General features: G+C 34.9%; 1 protein-coding gene across 2 annotated transcripts in view; it reads left to right on the top strand.

Moving 5' to 3' along the window:
* The window catches only part of MAPk-Ak2 (MAP kinase-activated protein kinase 2), a 31,413-nt gene that overhangs the window by 14,760 nt on the left and 1,653 nt on the right, over nt 1–15,000 (top strand). Inside the window, exons 4-8 of one of the 2 annotated variants that reach the window (XM_043031043.2) lie at nt 195–293; nt 442–517; nt 708–918; nt 2,818–3,063; nt 8,371–15,000. The exon at nt 8,371–15,000 is cut by the window's right edge and continues 1,653 nt beyond it. In XM_043031043.2, coding sequence (XP_042886977.1) covers nt 195–293; nt 442–517; nt 708–918; nt 2,818–3,021 — 590 coding nt within the window. In that variant the 3' untranslated portion in view covers nt 3,022–3,063; nt 8,371–15,000. Of the gene's footprint in view, nt 1–194; nt 294–441; nt 518–707; nt 919–2,817; nt 7,868–8,370 lie in introns of those variants that run through there. The other variant, XM_043031042.2, reaches the window with a different exon arrangement.

Below are 15,000 nucleotides of genomic sequence, written 5' to 3'. Positions count from 1 at the left end.
TCAAATGCAAAATTCTTCCTCGTTGACATATTGATAACACTGATTTACAATTAAAAGGATCATGAGTTTGCATACACAAAGCCAGATAATAAGCCTGTGGATGGCATTGTAAGTAATTCAGATTTTTTTTTTTTTTTTAATTAGAATTTATAGTTTTTAATTGCTGCTAAATGCATAAAATATCTACTCAACAGGCAATGATGCTGCTCTCAAGTTAACAGATTTTGGATTTGCTAAAGAAACTTTCTCCAAGGAATCATTGCAAACTCCATGCTACACTCCTTACTATGTTGGTAAGTTTTAGGGATGTCAAGAATCCATAAGTTATTTAAGTAAAACAAACACACGCTAGTATACTTGCTCCTACTCACACCACACCCTGATTATATTTGTGTGCATTGGTTTATGATTAATATACCTAACATATGCATATTGTTCTAGCGCCTGAGGTGTTGGGACCTGAGAAGTATGACAAAAGCTGCGACATTTGGTCATTGGGGGTCATCATGTACATTTTGTGAGTTCCAGAAAATGATGTTCAAGCTCAGTACATTACCGAAGATTTTTTCCGTTTTATTTGATTTTACTTTATGATTTTATAAATTGCTTTAGCTGATAAAAAAAAATATATTGAATTCCTAAATATCACATTTGCTTAAACTCAACCAAAAACCGATTCACCTTACACTAAATTTATTTGTTTGCAGGTTATGCGGCTTCCCGCCTTTCTATAGCAACCATGGACATGCTATCTCACCTGGCATGAAGAAACGCATCCGCACAGGCCAGTACACCTTCCCCAACCCTGAGTGGGCGAATGTTAGCCAGGATGCCAAGGACCTGATCAAGGGAATGTTGCGGACAGACTCCGAGGAACGACTCACCATCTTTGATGTCATGAAGAACAAATGGATTGTGGTGAGTGACACATCTGCTCCAAGGTTTTTTATTGGCATCATTGTGAGTCAGTGTTCTGGTATAGGGGTTGAAATGCAGATGGGTTCTTCAGTGTGGGCTTTTGAGGTTAAAGAAACTTGGAAAATAACTGAGTAACAACAGCAGTGATTAGTGAATATTGACCCCTTGTCGACAGGTGGCATCATGTTGATGCCATGACCATTTTGGACCATATGAGAACCATGTAGGTTACCAATACCAGTTAAGCTGTTTGGTCGAGTGGCACCAAGAGTGAGGAGGAGGAGGAGGAGGAGGAATGAGTATATAGTTGTCAATAGTTTTTCTTTTCTTTATTACAATAAAAAAAAGTCACCGAACTCTATACTTCTTCCATAAATTTGTAATAGAAATATTACACAGTGTGTACAGTGTATATTCATGGAGACTAAACTACAGTAAAAGTAGAGAAGACTTTTCAGTATTCAAATGTAAAAATAAGCAGTAGGGCAGAAGAAATGGTAGTGAGGAGAAGCCCATGTTCCAATTTTATAAGTATCACCCAGAACAGGCTAAGCACATGGAAGCATTATAATTCATCTCGAGATTTTAGATTCATTAAGCAATTGAGTTGGCTTTCAATGTAGAAGTAAATGTAGAGCATGATATAAAATGAAGCATTCAATTCAGCTTTATTAACCCTCTCTGGACGGGTGGTACACTACGGTACCGCGCATTCAAGGCCCGTTCGCTGGGTGACGTCATACGGCGTCTTATTTAACTGATTTAGGCCTATGCGTTCGAGAGCCCCGGCATTGTAACATGCAAGGCTGGAATGCCCCCGTCGTGACTGGGTTAACCCATTCACGCTGGTTGACATCCTATCACGTGGTTGTAAAATATCCCCAGACCTGGATGAAGTCCTGAAACATCGTACATTTTCTCACCGAGTTCCGGGCGAGGCAGTTGTGACGTACTGAAACGTCAGCAATAGAATGCTAAATTGTTCTTAAATATAATCATTTCTCATAATTTCTTAGACTCTTATTTATTTTAGGTGTTTGAATGTCATAAAATATGATATAACAAAAAAAAAAAAATGACATCACAGAATACTGCGAGATATTAATGACATCGTGGTAATTTCTGCTTCTTGATCAGTTGAATAAAAAGATCATAGTCGAAAAACTATTGAAAAAATTGAATGTGATTGACCTAGAAATAAAATAAGATTTAAAAAATTACTATTATAATACTACTTCTAGAATGTTGATTACCTGTGATATCACAGTTACATGTACATACTCATGTGTACATGTATGATTATTTTATATTGATCTTTTTGTTTTGGCATAAAAAATATATATATATAAAACATGTTTTTTGATGCCCCACTAAAAGATTGCTTCCACTTTCCATTGGTATTATCACAGAAGTGAAGAATAAATAAAGGCAAAGTTCAATAAGATAATACTAGTAAAGCACTGCTGTAACATGTTTTTCTACTAAAATAACTACTCGCTGAACATGGCAATATTTTTATGTGCCTTTACATTGTAGAGGCAGTCATGCAAACCATAAGAATAGGGTGGGTGAAAAATGCTCTGAGAGGTTCAGCACCGACTCTTGCAGTGGGAAAACGCCCTCGAACGAAGCGTTGCGAGCTTATTATCTTCCCGACAGGATCAGGAGTAGGCGAAGTATGTCCCGTCATGAATGGGTTAAGAAATATATGGTGTCAGTGAAAGGAAAGTGTTAAGGTTCTAAAGTATTCCAATTTTGTTTGTGGGGTAGCTTTAGTTAGGCTACTAACCTTTAAAAAAAAAAAATGAATCTGCTCTTTTCACGATTTCTCTTCTTATGTAAAGTAAATTACAAGTGTTCATGATTTACTAAATCTTCCCCCCTCCCTCCCTCCCCCAGCAATACGCAGAGGTGCCCCAGACGCCCCTCCACACCTCAAGGATCCTTCGCGAGGAAGGCGACCTCTGGCAGGAGGTTCAGGACGAGATGACCCGCTCCCTCGCCACGATGCGCGTCGACTATGACACACTCCAGATCAAGGCACTGGATAGCGCCAACAACTCTCTTCTTAGTAAGCGCCGTAAGAAGGTCACAGACAACTGATTGAGGAAGAGTCTAGCAGCCATGTAACAAGAAACGGTTCATGTGAGTGTGTTACGAGACTCCTTCCGTGCTAGCATAATTTAAAATGCATCCCTGTGGTTGATGCTTTGTACTGTGTTGATGTGGAAGAGTTGTTGCAGGAAGGTGGTTGGAGTTTGATGACTAATGCTGAATTCATGCACAAAGGTATTGAATTTGTATTTTGTTGATCATTATTTTTTTTTTAAGCTGCACAATTTGATCTGTACATGATGCATTATTTATAAGATGGTTTTTGATTGTGCTGTTTTACAAATTTATGTGTCTCTCTCTCTTTCTCTCTTTCTCTCTTTCTCTCTTTCTCTCTTTCTCTCTTTCTCTCTTTCTCTCTTTCTCTTTTTCTCTTTTTCTCTCTTTCTCTCTTTCTCTCTTTCTCTCTTTCTCTCTCTCTCTCTCTTTCTCTCTTTCTCTCTTTCTCTCTCTCTCTCTCTCTCTTTCTCTCTTTTTCTCTTTCTCTCTCTTTTTCTTTCTCTCTTTCTCTCTTTCTCTCTCTCTCTCTCTCTCTCTCTCTCTCTCTCTCTCTCCCTCTCCCTCGCTCTCTCTCTCTCTCTCTCTCTCTCTCTCTCTCTCTTCCTTTTTATTTCCTTTCCTATTTACTTGTGCCACATACATGCAGTTACTAAGTGCTAATATAATCCATCAGTTTGTCTTGGTTGTGCAATTGACAGTTAAAGGCCTTGATTGCATGCAGTTTTAGATTTTTCTGTTATTGTAAATGCGAAGAATATTGAAAGAGAATGGTGCATATATGTAAGAATAAGGATTCACTGATCATAGGATGAGATATTCTTGTCTGGCTCTAAGGCATGTATTATTGAAAGTAGATATGGCATCCCCATCTTTCCTACGACCTTTATGGGCAAGTATTTGGACATTATTGGCCTCCTTGGCATTCAGTTACTTCGTCATGATTCAGTTTCTTTAATGGAACAACAGCATTCATGTATCTGACAAATACTTGCTATGAAGAAAGATGGATATTTGATATTTATTATTAATACTATGAAATAAGTTTTATGTGTTATGGGTATATATATGTATGAAAACAGCTTCAGCTATGTATGACAATAATCCAGCAGCCCTTGCTGAAAATATTTCAGTCTCGGAAACAAAGCCAGCAACGGGAAGAGTTAGAAATGTCTCAGTCTTTCAGAATTTGGCAAGGATATGAAAGAAATATCTATATTATTTGTGTACACAAAGTTTAATGTGATGAACTCTTGTTAATACTCAGTGTGTATATAAAACTGTATATTTACTTGCTTGTTAAACACAAAATTAATCTGTGATTGAAAAGAGTGGAATTAGTTTTTAACCCAGTGCAAAGTAAAAGTTTCTTTGTTGTTGTTTTTTTCTTTTTAAGTAATTGCCTCTCTTTCAGCTTGACACACTGAAAGGAAATGAAAGCAAGTTTTGCTCCTGATAATCAGTTAATATATATAACATAACATAACAATTGCAAGCTTTTGAAATGTTAGTCTAAATGTCCTATTTAAGGTCTGAAGTTTGAAGAATTACTGCCAAAAATATTCATCAGCAGTATTTATACCTTTTAATGTACCCTTTCATGTGTGGACATTTCACCAAGCCTTTTTTACCTGTAAGTCACTATCAACATAGTATCATGAATGTATAATAATTTGGGTACTTTTCTGTATCTGTTGAATGTGCTGACATTTGTTGAGCCGTATGTTGATAATGTTCATAGCATTTGTAATGCAACTCTGTGCTGTTTGTTAGGCATTAAACATTAGTTTATTTGGTATGTATGAATGTATAAGTAATTGTCCACATAGATAAGCTTTAAAAAGTAAATACTAAATCTTTAATTTTTCAGATTGTTGGTACTGATGCTTATAGTTACTGTTAATCTAATGAGTCGTTTTGTCTAACTGATGATGTTGTGTCTCAATTAATGACAGGATGTCGTAAAATTTTATCATTTTAGTTTAGTCTATGTATGTTGGAATACAGAAGACAAGGAAACAGTAATGCGGCATGAAAACACATTATAATTTTTTTTTTTATGATTATTGAAGGACAATAAAAAATGTTTTTTGTTTTAGATTTTGAGAACTGTCAGATTTTCTCAGTCTAGTACAAGATATGTTTTATATATTACTCTGAACTGAATTTTCTTTTTCCTTCTCTGTATATATGACACCAAGAGAACTTTTCTGATGACTAATGAAATGCCCAGTAAATATATTACTTGAATGTTTATTAAAAACCTGCATACAAACCCTCGTGCTTTCACTCACTAGCACATTCACGCACTTACCAAGAGAGATAACAGCAATATTGTGTGGATGCATGCAGTTTCTTTGTGTTTAAGTGTGTGTGGGTCTGTGCATGTAAACAGTGTAGTGAAAATAACTACATTAGGTTTATACCACTTTAGGATTTAATTGAATGGGGTAAGGTCTCTTTTTCTCTCACTTTAACTCTCAGTCTTTAATCTTTCTTTGTAATTTAGTATTTGGAAACCAGTTTAACAAACCATTTTTTGATTATTGTTTAATTAGTATGATCATATTCCAACCGAGAGTTTGGTGTTGATATTTTATGTGGTGTGTAATATAACCACAGTTTTCATCAGCCTCTTTCTCCTGTCTTTCCACCTCCTCCCTTCACTCTCCATTTGCTTTCTTACTGCTCCTCTTCTCAATCTCCACCACATCTACTTCATTGTAGAATGGGAAAATGGTTTTATTGAAATATGAGAATGTCTCCACAAATTTACTGAGTCATGTCTGATGAAACGTTGAAAATGCCTCTGGCTGAATTGACAGCAAGTCTTGTTACAGAAGCTTGTAATTTGTGAATGCAGGTGACTTTACAGAGGTGAGTTCCGGCATTAGCCATTCTATCCTCTAAAGAAAAATATAAGCCACACGTTAAAATTAATCGATACACTCAGGGACTCGGAAATTATGATATATACTTTGAAATGTATCCCTTTTTCATGGAGTCTTCATCTTTAGGTCATATCATACCTGATCATTTTGAGATTTATTGACATGGCTTTCAATAGGTATATTTTGCTGTGACGTCTTTTTTTTTCCCCCCACTTATTCCAACTTTTGTTAGATGTTAGTATGAATCATGAATATTATAGAAGTGTTATCATTTCACTCACTCTCTCTTCCTCTTCCTCTCTGTCTCTAAATCCCAATTTTTGTAGTTTTGTGTCTAGAAAGGAGTCTGATTATGAGGACTGAGAAGCTTCTTTTAGACAGACTGCCAAGAGTTTAAGTCTTAATGTTATTTTAATTATTTCATTATTTGCCAGTATTTTTTTTTTTTTCCTTTCTTTTTTCTTTCTTTTTTTACAAGCTGCTCTTGAGATCCATATACACACATAGTACTTATGATTGTATACGTTCTCTTAACCCCCAAAAGGATGGGAAAGTTCCGAGCTTCACATGCACACAGGACAGGTGAAAAAAAATTATATATGTTGTTTTTTACCTGGCTTACCACATGGACCAGCATGTGACAGTGCTGTGTTATGTGTGGCCCAAGGGAGATTCAAGAAAATTTTGATGTTTTTTTTCCTTAAATAGTAAAATAACTTATGACATCTTTGACCCTGGATAACGGACATACTTGATCACAACTATGGTAGTATAGTGTCCTTTAGGGGTTAAAATTATTATGTACCATTCATTTTATGTATAAAATATAAAAGAACTTGTTACATGATTCACAAGCTGCAGGTTTTGCAAATATGGCAAGTAATGGGTTGCATATTTTCTGTATATGTTAAAGCAGTGCATATATTTATTGATATATTATTCCTATTTAATTTTCTTCAATAAGGATCATTGCATAGCAAATAAGAAAATGAAGAAATTAATGATTATACTAACATATATGACCATAGATGTGATTTAGTTAACTTTGTCATTAAAACAATAATCTTGATTAACAGTAATAAGTTTAATCCCCACCAGCAGACATCTTAGTGTAAATTTTTTTTTTTTTCCATATCCTAATTTTTAGAGTAAGAGCTATAACATGATCATCCATTCAGTGCACAAATGGCTGACAGAACACAGTTGATTCATATACTTACCTGGAAGAGCAGGCAAATTTAGTAACTTACATAATTATTGAATTGCAATTTATTGCCAATTTATTTTAGGGGACGTTGTTTTCTTACTGATTCTCTTATTCATTTTACTGAAATCCAGTATCCATGATGTATGGACTTGTGTTGGTTTGAATAATTGGCCTTTGTGTTAATAAATAATTGGCCTTTGTGTTAATAAATAATTGGCCTTTGTGTTAATAGCTGTGCAATGTTTGGTGTGGCCTGTTTATAAGTAGGCTTATAATGAGGATGGTAATGCCCGAAAATTTACACATTGTTATATGATATACTTCTTTTTTTAGAATGTATGATACACCTCTTTTCTTCATTTCAGGATCTGGTTGTTAAGTACAACAGGTCTGATTATAACTCCTTCATTCTCTTATGATTTTACGTGAATTTACACAGCAAATTATGTAAAGAATTATTTCTTTCTCTGTGCTTTTGAGTGTAGTTGTACTGATGGTTGATTATTGTTTATGATTCATTCTTTATTTCTTAAGGATTTTGTTTTTTTTATTTATAACTGCCAAGTATATGATTTCATGTGATTCCAGAGCATTAAAACTTAAGTTGATTTTATATGCATTTAAAGGAGGTCAAAACTCAGCCAGAGTTTAATGTAAAAGCTTGTAGATACCATCCTTACTTGCTGATAACACTGACTTTTTCAGCCAGAGTGAGGAGTTTTAGTAAAGCATATAACAAACATTGGTTGTTCATTACCCTGCAGAAGTTCGAAGGAACAAGGTACATATCACAAAGGAGAAAAAATCTTGTCCGTAAGAATATTCTGAAATACTTACAGGAGAATGTAATATTTGTTATTTATGGCACTTTGTAAGATGTAAGTGATGTTCAACATTCTATTTATGTCAGGGAATATGAGAAAAAATATGTTTTTTTAGGTATATACATCTGTAACATTAATAAATGTAGAAGACTGGGACATCAGTTTAAACATTTTGTTCCTTATATAAACAAAAAAAATACAATTACAATATTACTAATAGATGTTTTTCTATGTTTGGAATATTAAAGGGCATAGGTCCATAGACCACTGGTGATCCACCAGATATCCACTAGATTTGCTAATAAACTGGAAATTGGTGTGTGTGTGTCTTTTAAATGTATTGAATATTCAGTGCAATTTTTTTCTTCCAGATATGTAATTAGCCTTTCATTTTATGACATTCTTATTTCATCCACTGCAGACGGGTGGCAGCAAATACATACCAAACAAGTTTTTGGCCTGAGCACGGGAGCAACACACAGGTGCCGGTAGTCGTCGGGCATGTTTGATATAAGGAGAGACCGGATCACGGTGTTTCTCTGTTTATGTATCACACTTTGAGTAATAATTCTATTTTGTGGCTTATGATACCCATTTCAGTTGTAATTACCGTAATTGGTGTAATCACCAAAATAAGTTTTAAATGAAAATTCCAAACGTAAATGACATTAATCTCTCTCAGTCCCAGTAGGAATGGAAGCACTATCTTCAGAGAGCAATGACACACGGCAAGATATTGACCTCTAGACCTCTAGCTCTATGGTATTGGCATTGCAAGATCAGTTCTATCACACTGAGTAAAAAAAACATAATGAGTTGATATAGATCCTATACTGCAATTCTAGTGTACTACAATATTGATAAACACTTAGATGGCAGAACATGTCTCACAAGATAGTAAAACACAATAAAATGAACACAAATATGGCTCTTGCATTAATAAGACAAAATGAAAGAATGCGATATGTTGAGTGACGCTCCCTCCTAAAATGCAAACCTTCCAGGGATCCACAAAGGTGGCATTTGTATTCATCTTGGTGACAGTCAAGCAATTCTATCCCATCCACAATGAAATAGGAAATATAACTTATTAATTTAATGGCAAGGTAACAAGCATTTCTATAATTCCAAGAAATTATGTGTTTGCGAGAATTATAATTCATGACCATGTTTGAGGCCAAATCAAAAAAGTAACTGCTATTGTAAATTTACTATGAACAATGTTCATTGCGACAAAAGTAGGAAAAGGTTTGATGGGACAAGTTTTCTTGGTTTAATCTGAAACTATATTTCCATCCGTGTTAGGCTTTTAAGCCATTGATGCCTGGAACGTGGATACATGAAGTGCCCAGTTTTATTTTCTTTCTTTTACTCACCAAGGAGGCAATTAGCAGGCTTAATGGACCTTCCCTGTTTACCCAATTCCATGAATTTTTGAGAAAAAAAGAACAAATTATCATTATTATTATTAGTAGTAGTATCATTATCATTTATTAATCATTATCAATATCTCATTTTAATCATCATATTATTCATAATAGCAATAGTAACAATTCACAGAAAACACTCAAGAAATGGGGTATTTGGGTCAGGTCAGGTTGTGTCTAGCCATTATCTCCCTGGTAACTAAGTGCTTTTGGAACCATCTATGTGTAAAAAAAAAAAAAAAGTGTGGTCTCTGGGGTTGGTGAGAAAACCAGCAACACATGGTCCTGATTTGCCCTGATGTTGTCATTATTCAGTCGCCATCAGTTTTAACTCATTCACGCCGGTTGACTTGCTATCACGGGGTCAAAAAATGTCCCCAGACCCGGGGAACGTCCTGAGACGTGGTACATTTTCTGGCCGCGTCCCGGGAGCCCGGTAGTGATGCGCTGAGATGTCAGCAATAGATCGCTAGATTGGTCTCAAATATAATCATTTTACATCATTTCTTAAACTCTGTTATTTTAGTTTAGGTGTTTGAGTGTCATAGAATGAGACATAACGTTAAAAAAATGACATCACAGAAAACTACGTGATATTAATGACATGGTAATTTCTCCTTGACCGGTTGAATAGAATGATCTGAGTTGAAAACTATTGTAAAATCAAATGTGTTTGGCCAAGAAATAAAATAAAGTAAAAAATTACTAATGCAATACTACTTATAATTTGTTGATTACCCGTGATATCACGTCACGAGATATATGTACATACTCATATGCATGTGTATGATTATTCATATTGTTCTTCTTTTCATTTTGATAAAAAAGAAAGAAAGTATAAAACATGTTTTTTGATACCCACTAAGAGATTGCTTCCACTTTCCTTTGGTATTTTCACATAGATGTGAAGAATATAGGCAAAGTTCAATCAAATAAAAGTAAATACGCATTACTATAACATGCTTTTTGACAAACTTAAATATATTTACGTGCCTTTGCAATGTAAACGCATTCATGAAAACCATAAGAATAGGGTGGGTGAAAAACGCTCTGAGAGGATCAATGCGGCCCCGCGCATCAAGAAAACAAACCGGCACGAAGCGTTGCACGCTTGATATCTTCCCGGGGTTAGCGGGAGTAGGCAAAAATACATCCTGTCGTGAACATGTATACAGTCGTGTGGCGGGTTTATGTTGTTTGGCACTGTTACATCCGCCTCTACAGCTGACTCTGCCTTGGCAGCAAATCATGCCATCTGCTGTCAATGGGTTAACATTGTTCAGTGAAGAAGCATATAAAGTGAATGCTTTTAAGCTTCAAATTTTGCTTGAAAGGTAAATGGAAAACATAGTAACAGACACAAATAGTAATTTGAATGTGAAGAACAAGAATAACAGGACACTCAAAATACCTACTTTCACATTTTTTGTAAAGGGTACGCAGCTGCCCCCACTTCCCCCTTATGAAGAATGATGAGCAGTTGCCCCTGCTGTTCCATGTTTCCGGTGCCCCTGCGAGTGACACTAGACCACCAGGCTCAAGGCAGGGGGAAGTTGCTTGCCAACACCTGATACAACCTTTTGTGAGTCTGCATTTAAGGGACCTTGACCCGTTATATAATTCAGTTTAGGAATGACATAGGACTCCTGATATAAATTATTTTTATTTTACAGGTAAAATGTTTTCAACATGAGAGTGGAATGAAAGGAGTGGAAAGTTAGGAAAGCACACTCACATACTCTCACTCTCCCAATCCCTATTAGTGGCCATACCATGTAGCTATTTTTTTTTTTACTTTATCTGCCTGACTCTGAAAACTGCCAATTTCATGTAAGTTTATACAAGTTCCTGCTTTCATAAACCTCTGTTTTAACTGTGCTCGGTTTAGAAATCTGATCTGTTGTTGGCATTTCTTTTCCTTGTTTTATGTATCTAACTGTATTTCAATATGTTTACCAATACCTTTTTGCAAAATCTCTTATTTCATATTATACCCAATTGGCTTTATGGTCCTTTTCTCCACATTTCAAACAAGTTTGAATTTATGTCTGCACTTATGTATTGTTGAGTTTTATACATTTCTTACATTACTATCATTATTTTATGTATTTAATACTTTATTGAGTGATTTACATACATTATATTCTCCTGAGAATTTGTTTCATTTACTATTCAGAACAAACTCCGAGACTTGAAAACAATACAACCATTATCTGGGTTCTTGTGGAATATTGGTACAGTTTGCTCAGTCTTCATTAGAGCATGACTAAATTTAGTAAGCATGTCCTTTAGGGGTTAATACTGAATTAGAACCGTCGTCAGGGCGGGCGGTCTATGACACTAGTGTCACCAGATAATAATTACTGGGACAGGGAAAGAGTTTCCTCTGCCCTCAGGGTAGCGCAGACTAGCCCAAACAATATTTTTCCATAAATCCATCATAAAATGCAGGTTTAGGCTGACTTTGGAATCCTGTAGCTCTGGAGTTAATGCCGTTACAGCCAAAAATTATTTTATGGATGTATGTACACTTCATCTGTGAGCAGATCCCAATCTCGTGTCATGTACACATTGACTCCCATCTTTAAGGCCTAATCGGTGCCAACATGTATGTCATGACACCCGTATGCAATGGGTTTAAATAGCATTACCATGCAAAATTATTTTAAGATTCTGAAAGCTTTCAAAGCATAAGAAACCTGCTTCAAAATTTATCTTACATGATATATGCATGACATTTTGTCTAATTATAGATAGGGCTTTCTGATGAAAATGTATGGAATACAGATCTCTCTAAATCATTGCCATGTGAAGTACCCTTATGTACATAAAAACTAATCATTTTCTTAAATAATGCCACCATGCATTAGATTTACAAATACTGGATGAACTATTATTAGCAATGAACGAGATTTTAAAAATGATCAATGGCGAGGTTGCCTTGGGAAAATAAAATACCTTTTTTTACACATTACAATATTTACATCATATACAAACGTTGTGACATTCTGCAATAGACTGTTACATCCCTAATAATCATAGTAATATCAGGTTTATGTAGATCCCACAAGTCAGCTGTTGCCTCGCAAAATACCATCATCACTCAATTAAAAAATGACAAAAAACACGCAGAAATCATTCACAAAAAGAACAGGCGTGGAATGATTACAGAATACTTACAGTAATGATAAGCTCATGAGTTGAGGCACAATACTAAAAAATAATATTCAAACCCACGACAAGGTGACTTTCAAAATTACATTTATATTTTGGACATCCTTTGGCTTCTCTTCTGCCTCTGGAAGGCACGTGTGCAAACATATGGTATTTTACTCTAAAAGCATTAAAACGTCTTCTCTGTTATAAATCTTACGAATCACTTCTTTAACGTATCCATATGGATCAGTGATTTTTTTTTTATTATAACTCTTAATATGGGACAAGGACCTCATCTATTTCTATGATATCAATAAAGTCTGATGATTAAATTATATATAGAGAGAGAGTTGCAGACATCACAATATTGGGAAGCATTAAAAGCCTAATAATGGAAGCAGATTGTCAATTAGGACACATTTTTGGGGGAAATGTTACACTTTTATAAACAATCATGAGCTTTCAAAGTCCTAAGTCATTGTCTGAATACGTATCAACACATCAAAATCTTGTTCTAGCCATGGACATTATACCTTACACAAACATTACAAATATGGAAAACAGAAATACATTTACAATGAGACTTTCCTTTTAAAAGTAGCTCATTTTATTAAACACATTGAATGATAGCATTCATAATCAACACTGTCATTTCCATATATCTACTCAAGACCTTGAAATTATTCACATTTAGAACAACTCGACATGATTTACAATTTCCACCATGGCTTCCATTTTTTTTTTTTTTTTTTATTGTAATACATTTGGTACCATAAATATCATTCCTCTATTCAAAAGTTACAGAGAAGTATAACCGTACTAGTTTGTAAAAAGAAGACAAAATATTCTGGAGTTTGCTAATGAAATCTGATGATATAGATTCATTTAATGACATGAACTGATGAAAGTGACAGGTGTTGACAGACACAATGTCCCTCCCAGATTTGGGTCCTACTATGCTTGCCTGCTGTTAAACCAAACAAGCTTATACTAATTCAACAAGCATAAGAAAAGTAATGCAATTTTTTCAGGCATTGCCATAAAAGAAGAAAAAAAAATATTGGAATGCACAAAGCACGTCTCATATGAAATCAAGTTTCTAGTTTTACACCTGGTATGAATAATAATAATAACACTGACAAATAAATTAGTCTCCACAAACACTTGTTCATACATCTTATTCCAACCATGTCTTCACTGGAAGCATGGTTGTTGCAAGGGTATCACATTTCTGAATTGGCTCTAACAGGTGCTGGTTGATGGGTCAACAAAAGTTCACCTAAATCAGAAGATTTGGAGCCAAAGCAGAAATCTCCTTTATTAATAATTGAACCTGATTTTAACTTTTGCAAAAGAATGTATTTTTCTTCACATGCTGTGGTCAAAATTTAACTACAAACTGTAAAAGTCAGAAGACAAGAGCTGGACACAGTTCCTTCAAAAAAAAAAAGTTGTACAGATTGCCAATGCACATACCTTTGAGATACAAGATAAAACATTAATATACTAGTGCACAATCTTCCAGGAGACAGATTAAATGTGCATACTAAAAGTATATCACAAGAAAAAAAGGCTGTAAAAGTTGAACCACACGTACTGAAAATATAACTGCAAAACTAACTTGTCTTTTGCATGCAGTACAAATTTTCCTGTCAAGTTTCCTAAATACATGCAATGTTCTCCACATACCCAGTCTAAAAGAGAAAAATTGTCTTCAAAGGAACGATCTTCTTAGTGCTGGAGAAAAAAGGAAGAAGGAAGGATAGAAGGGTAGAGAGATAGAGAGAAGAAGGGGAAGGTGGTAACAAAGGAAAGGATAGGAAAGGCAGAATACGAGTAGAAATGCAGAAAGGAAGGCAGAAGGATGGGAAGGAAATTATTAGAGGAGGAAGGTAAGGAAATTGCATTCCTTTTTTCTTTATTTTCACTAATGACTGGTGTTCATGGATAGATGCTAATGATTATAATGATAGTTTTTCAATTGGATTTAGGTTTGCACATTACTTTTTCTAAATGGTTTGGATTATGACTGCACTGACTGTAAATGATATTATTGTGCTGCCAAATATATACAGAATTTTCTTTTCAGAGAAAAAGAAAAGGTGCTCAAAAGCCACTGACTGACTGAACTGCCGAGACTGACCCATCAACAACTTTGAGGATTAAGAGAATATAAAGATATAAAGTGGACAATGACCAAAATTTTCCCCCCATGTATGGAATGTATCTATTGTTTACCGTCTTTATATTTCTTTTTTTTTTTTTCCTTCTTCTTCTTCTTCCTCTTCTAATTCTATATTTCTACCTGTGTATGTTCTTATTTCACTGACCTCATCAGGAAATTCATGTGTGTCAATTTCACAGTTCTGAAGAAAAAAATGCAAAAAGGAAAACAAGGATACCGTACAAAACTAGATGATCAAACTTTTAAAGATATACACACAAAAAATCAAGAATAAACAAGCAAT

This window comes from Penaeus japonicus, unplaced genomic scaffold, assembly GCF_977035675.1.
Source record: "Penaeus japonicus unplaced genomic scaffold, GWHDUDI00000001_assembly GWHDUDI00000012, whole genome shotgun sequence".
NCBI classification, from domain to species: Eukaryota; Metazoa; Arthropoda; class Malacostraca; order Decapoda; family Penaeidae; genus Penaeus; species Penaeus japonicus.
This window is presented reverse-complemented; position numbering and strand designations above follow the sequence as displayed.